Raw genomic sequence first — 6,000 nt, 5'->3', positions numbered from 1 at the left:
GAAGCTGTCCCGTCTCAACCGCGTCCGTGCCTGGAGAAGAAGGAGGTAGAGGAAGAGGGCGCTGGGAGGCGGGGGGGCGAGGTAGCAGAGGGGTGCGCGGTGCGCCAAATTTGTTTGCGGTGGATCAAGGCTCACCGCCTCCACTGCACTTTCTTTATCTTAATTCCAACTTGAAAAGATATAATTATCTAGTTTGAACAGGGCTGCTATCAAATCCTTCTTTGCAAGCAGGGAAGGGAGAGGCTCGAGTGGATTGTGAGGCTCTGAGCCGCTCCGTGTTGCCCGAGATAGGAGTAATGAAGTTGTGGAGTCCGGAGATACAAAGGGCATTAACCTCATTAGCATGAAACCTTTTCTTCTAACTATTGTGGGACCCTTTCAGTCCTCTAATCCCCCCCTCTTTCAAAGCTGGGTTTGTAATAAAGCTTTTAGTTTTTTTTCTTTTTTTTCCTCCAAAGCTAATGGTATTCTCGGATTTTTTTATTGCTGTTATAATCTATAGAACGATTAAGAATTCCCTATATGCCCCCCCACCATCAACCATTTAAACAAAACACACAAAAAGGGTAAACACGAGGTAATTAAAAAACATCGGCCTTAATTTTTTGAACAAATGTCGCACGTTCAAATTGTAAGATTACTTAAAATAGTACCGTTGTTTATTTTTTATTTCTGTCGTTTCGAATGCGTCCTCGCGCAGCAATTTCTCCTCGCGCCTCTTGCGGCACAAGACAAGATTTTAGACAAAGATCCCATTCTACTGCCCATTGCAACCTTCCCTTATCGCGTCGTGAGGGGTAGTCAGATTGTACTAAATTATGTCCAACCAAGCCCCCTTGGATCCGTGGATTAAGAGATTAAAGTGGACCACTGGGCTACCCCCCCCCCCCACACACACACACACATATTACTCGCATGATAATTGCCCAAACTGATTTGCACTTTCACAAAAGCTTCCAAGGTCTCTTTCTGTCCCTTTAAATCAAACCGTCGCAGCCGCAGAGCCGAGAACTCCAGAATTTAGAAAAAAGTCGCCGTTTCCTGTCCACTCATTAAAGCAAAAGCCTATTCTTTTACTGCGCGCAACATACTGATAAAACTTTATTGACAAAATATTGACAATTACATACTTCTTGGAAGTATACTTTGTGTTAAAATTGTAGCAAACTTAACACAAACACAAAAATTATTTACATTCTGTAAAAGAGGGTTTAACAGTAATCACTTCTGTACATGGAATACGCTCAGTGCTTGAAGTTTTGTTGTTTTTTATTCGGTTTATGTTTGTCTCAATTCTTTTATTTTAGTCTTTCGTGACAACTTTCCATTGGAGGGTCACGTCCTGACCAGAGCTGCGTGGCCACAGCGACACACTGGTAAAGCTTTAGATTAAAGGAATGTCCTGATACCTTCCGTTGAATATTTTGACCTCTTGGTTGGATTATCCTTTTTTCAGTCCTAAAAATGCTGTTCTTCTTTTTTACTCAAGAAAAAAAACACTATAACGCAGCACCGCTACTTCGTATGTTTTCACAATCACTTGAACACGAGAATCATTAATGAAAGACTGCACACTTTGTAAAAAGGAAGAAGCACGACATCTCTCCGCTTGAAAATAGAGATAAAATATGTTTTTTTTTCTTTTTACCTCTCGTTGGGAGTGTCAAATTAAAACAACTACGGGGGGCATGCAATGCAGGTTTTACAAAAGTGTTTGGTATCTTGACTGGAAATTTTTTGTGTTTTTTTTTTTTTTTAATTTTCTTAATAAAATATCAAGTGCAAACGTCCAATATGAATCGGAAGGGAAAATAAATCTACTGATCGTGGTGGAGGTGGTGTTGCGGAAGGGTTCAGGTACTGAGACGGTGTCACATGGTCCCGGCTCGTGTGGACTGGCAGAGCCGCGCAGTGACAGCGCGGCCAGCAGGGATTCTCTCGCCCTCTCAGCTGCCGATTCTCGGAGAACTCAAATATGGCATTGGCTTTTTTACCCTCACATTGTTTTTTTTTTTCATCCAGTATCCATGTCCAATGAAATTAGTCTTTTTTAATCGTCCGACGTGACATCGATCTCCTCCGGGCTCGCCTGTTTCGTCGCCAGTCGCCACCGATTTATGTGATGCGATCCCTTCTTCTTCTGCTGAGACTCCGAGCCCTCCTCCTCTAACTTCTGCCGCTTGAACTTCGTCCTCCGGTTCTGAAACCACACTTTTACCTGTGAGGAGGAGGAGGAGGAGGTGAGTCGGAGGAGCACAATACGCTGGATCACTATATCAGCGGGCCGGCGCCGATTGGTCGGGCGCGTATAAGGGCCGCGTTGTTTGTGCGGCGGGGTTAAAGACGAGCAACAAGGAAATTATATATATATATAAAGCAGCTGCGAGGACAAAGACGATGAATTATTAAATTACTGCTATTGTTTTTAAATAAAATAGCATCTTAAAAGGAAACTGGTATTTCACTTTTAACACTAGAATGAAACAAGCATGATAAAACTGGAATGTTGAATATGAATATTTCTATATTTTTGTTTTCCCTCTCACATACAGTGTTTTTATCCCATTGTTTGAACGAAAGTAGACAAGTGACTGTCGTTAACACGTGCTTCCACAGTGTCCGTTGTATTGATCGGAGGGTCTGTGGGGGCCGGACATCGTGTTAAATCGATAATCTGCCGAGTCCTGCTTTGTCACACCGGGCCGTGGAGCGTTTAATGAGCCCTTCGTGGATTAACTGAAGTAGGTGATGGTTCGTTTCGCCCACCAGTTCCTCCAAAGGCCCCCGCGACCAAATGAGACGCAGCAGACAAAAGACGGGGTGATGGGCTCAAACAGCATCTTAAATATGTCGGGGGTTCTCTCATCCCTCTCTCTTTGTACCATCGCATAAAATTGTTAACGACTTAATTTCCCCCCATTTTAAAAAGCACCCCCCCCCCGAAAACAGAGTAATTCAGCCTCTGTTAAACTAGGTTAGGCCTGTACGATGACGGTGGCCAGCAAATCCCCTCCCCTCAACTACCACTGACAGTCCGAGCTAATGACTAGAATCTCTTTGCTTTAATTTTTTGTTTTGCGTACATTTTCGTACATTTTTTACATATCGACATGGAGAGGAAATATGTTTCGAACTGTTTAATCACACCGCTTTCAACTTTTGTAGCGGCCTGCAAGCGTCAGAAAAGTACCACGCACTTTCAAAATAAAATAAAATAAAATAAAATAAAATAAAATAAAATAAAATAAAATAAAATAAAATAAAATAAAACAAAGTGACGCGTCCGTGCAGGTGCAATAAAAGGGCATCATTGGGGGGTTAAATGCGCGGTTCTTACCTGAGTTTCTGTAAGGCTAAGACTGTGGGCGAGCTGCTTCCTCTCTGCTCCCACCACGTAATGATTCTTCTCGAACGCGTGCTCGAGCCGCAGCAGCTGCGAGGGGGAAAACGCCGTGCGGATTCTTTTGGGCTTCCTGGCCAGCGCGTTGTGCAAAAGAAAGCTCTCTGGACTCGTTTCGTTACCTGGGGACAAGCAAGAAAGTTCACTAATATCTTGAGTTTTGAGCTGTCATGATTTTCTTTTTATTCCTTATTAGTTTTTATTTGTGAGATGTTGACATTTCCGCACAATTGACAGGCCTGCGTGGAGAGCTGGCGCAAATACAGACTATTTCCGAGTGGGTTGCAAAAAGACAGAAAACTGATCCAAAATATGTTATATATTTATCAAATATAAATAATTATGCTTGATGTTACTGACAGATTATTCTCGTGTAGGAATCAGAGGACGAAGACAGAGCAGAAATCGACCATAATCCTGGGCCTGTAATGAAATTAACGCTGAAACCCCCGACGATGGTAAACACATCCTCAGGTCAAGTAAAGCTTAAATAAACAATAACGAAAAGGACGCGAGAGAAAAAATAAGAAAAAGAGGTTGTCAATTTCAAAAATACTTAAAGTCTCAAATTTTAGTGAAAGCTGATAGTCAGAAAAATGCAATAAAACAAGATATTATATACTGAAAATTTGACCGAAAACAGCAGAGTAAGTGTCACTGTCACCTTTGTCGGCCAATCAGTTCAGCTTATTGAATGAAACAATTGAAATAAATTCTGTCGTAGGATTTTTCTTATAACAGCTTGTTCTTCTATACTTAAATTATACGAGGAATACGACGAATATCATAAATAAAACAATTTTTAAAAACAATAAAAAATCTTGTTTTTGTAGTGACAGTAGTGGTAATAAAAACAATAATTACATTTTTAAGAATACAGAATATTTAAGTTGTAGATTGTCAGTATGCAAACATTCTTTCCCGTCAGGTTCCTAACCCTGAACAGTATATCTGGGCTTCAGTTGAAACAGCGTTCATTCTGAGGTTCGGGGTTTGTTTAATTTGGGTATTTAAAAATAGATTACTTAATCAACGCATGAAAATACATTCAGTATTTGGCCGAAATATAGTTCAAATAGATCCATACAAATAAACAAATACCCACGCGCGCACACACACAAACACACACACAAAAAGTGGCCTGAGGACGAGGCACATTTTTTTTTCCACCAACCACAGAGCAGAAAAAAAGCCACTTGCCAATGTTTATAAATGTGCGTGAAAGTGACCCGAACGAAAAGAAAAATAAACTCACCTTGAAATCTGTGACCCAAGTATCTATATCTGTGTAATAACCAAGGGTAGAAAGTTGAAGGGTCCCTTTGCTGGCTGGCAAAAAGAGGGTGCGGACTGTGTGAGGAAGAAAGCGGGTGAGCCGCCAGGGCATGCGGCGGGGCCACCGGATGCACCGGTACAGCGGAGTTCGGCGGATGAGACACCGCCTCGGCGAACACCAAGTCCGGATTCGAGTAGACGCCCCTTCCGCCGGAGTGGAAGCCGTTCAAGAAGGGGTTCATCTGGCCGGAGTTTGCATAGCTGAGCGCCGCCGGCCTGATGGGCTCCTCGGAGCGGGACGCCGGTACCGGGTTATCCTTCGCCACCAATGACTCTATCGTGAAACACCTCTTGGGTGTTGGTTGGAACATGGTCTGATAGTCCAAATTCCCCAGTTTAAGTCGAAGTTGACGAAGACGCTCTGGTTCAAAAAATACTCCACAGTTGAGGAAAAAGAAGGGGAGAGAAGTTTCTACACGGATAAGTTGAGGGGTGAAGGGGCAGTGATGTTGAAAACGTCGAATTTGGAAGGAAAAAAAGTACGCAGATACTCCCAGACTAATCCATGGATGTGACGGCGCTCCTGGGCGGCTCGATGCGTGCAGGTTCTTCAGACGGTGCGTTTGTTCGAGAGGGCGCTTCCTGCGCAGGCTGTACAGGCATGGTGATCGTTCTCCGCCGCGGCTGCTCGCCTTAAGCTTCAGTACAGGAAGACGCTTAAAAAGTGCGTCAATGGGAAGCGGCCTGGGCGCGGAGAGGCGGACTCGAACATGCGACGCAGAGAGGATTCGTCCACAGAGGACCCCCCCACCACCACTACCGCGCGTGCACGCATCCACACGACCGCGCGCAGTCATACGGACCCGCTCCGGAGGCCTCTGCTCCTCGTTTTTATCAGCCATTTTTCTGCGTTTTGCCCTGGCGCACGTATCTATTTGTAACTGCGCCCCCTTCATTTATTTTCTTTTTTGATTAACCGTTTTTAGAATTGTCATAATTTCTTTACTGTGTGTTTTTCGTTTGAAGAGTACGGGATTGGATGTGGAGAATCTCATCTCCAAGGCATTACTCACCGCGCTAACTCCCAAAAAAGCCCAAATTCCACCATCAGCGCGCACCCATGTTTGTGTCTGTGTGTAGGCGCGCGCGTGTGTTTGCCTGACTTACCCACAGCAACGCGCACGCGTGTATAATCGAGACGTGTTCCCGTGTCTGCGAGGGCCTCCCTCGATGAATAATACACAGATAAGACGCAGATTCATGCCATCACAGCACGTCCTCGCTTTCACTGTTCTCCTCTTTTTGTTTTTTTTTATTTGGTTTGA

General features: G+C 43.9%; 1 protein-coding gene across 1 annotated transcript; it reads right to left on the bottom strand.

Moving 5' to 3' along the window:
• Positions 1 to 980: 980 nt before the first annotated feature.
• emx2 (empty spiracles homeobox 2) lies at positions 981 to 5,425 on the bottom strand. The gene is made up of 3 exons (XM_086161254.1): positions 4,656 to 5,425; positions 3,338 to 3,522; positions 981 to 2,218 (listed from the first exon to the last, which is right to left on the bottom strand). The coding sequence occupies exons 1-3, from the start codon at positions 5,044 to 5,046 to the stop codon at positions 2,051 to 2,053; spliced, it is 744 nt and encodes a 247-aa protein (XP_086017380.1). The 5' UTR covers positions 5,047 to 5,425; the 3' UTR covers positions 981 to 2,050.
• Positions 5,426 to 6,000: the final 575 nt, after the last annotated feature.

Source organism: Fistularia commersonii, chromosome 2 (genome assembly GCF_037954325.1).
Source record: "Fistularia commersonii isolate RoL2024-O1a breed Wild chromosome 2, RoL_Fcom_v1.0, whole genome shotgun sequence".
In the NCBI taxonomy this organism is placed as follows: Eukaryota; Metazoa; Chordata; class Actinopteri; order Syngnathiformes; family Fistulariidae; genus Fistularia; species Fistularia commersonii.
The sequence above is the reverse complement of the archived record's forward strand: the minus strand, read 5'-3'. Positions and strand labels throughout refer to the sequence as shown.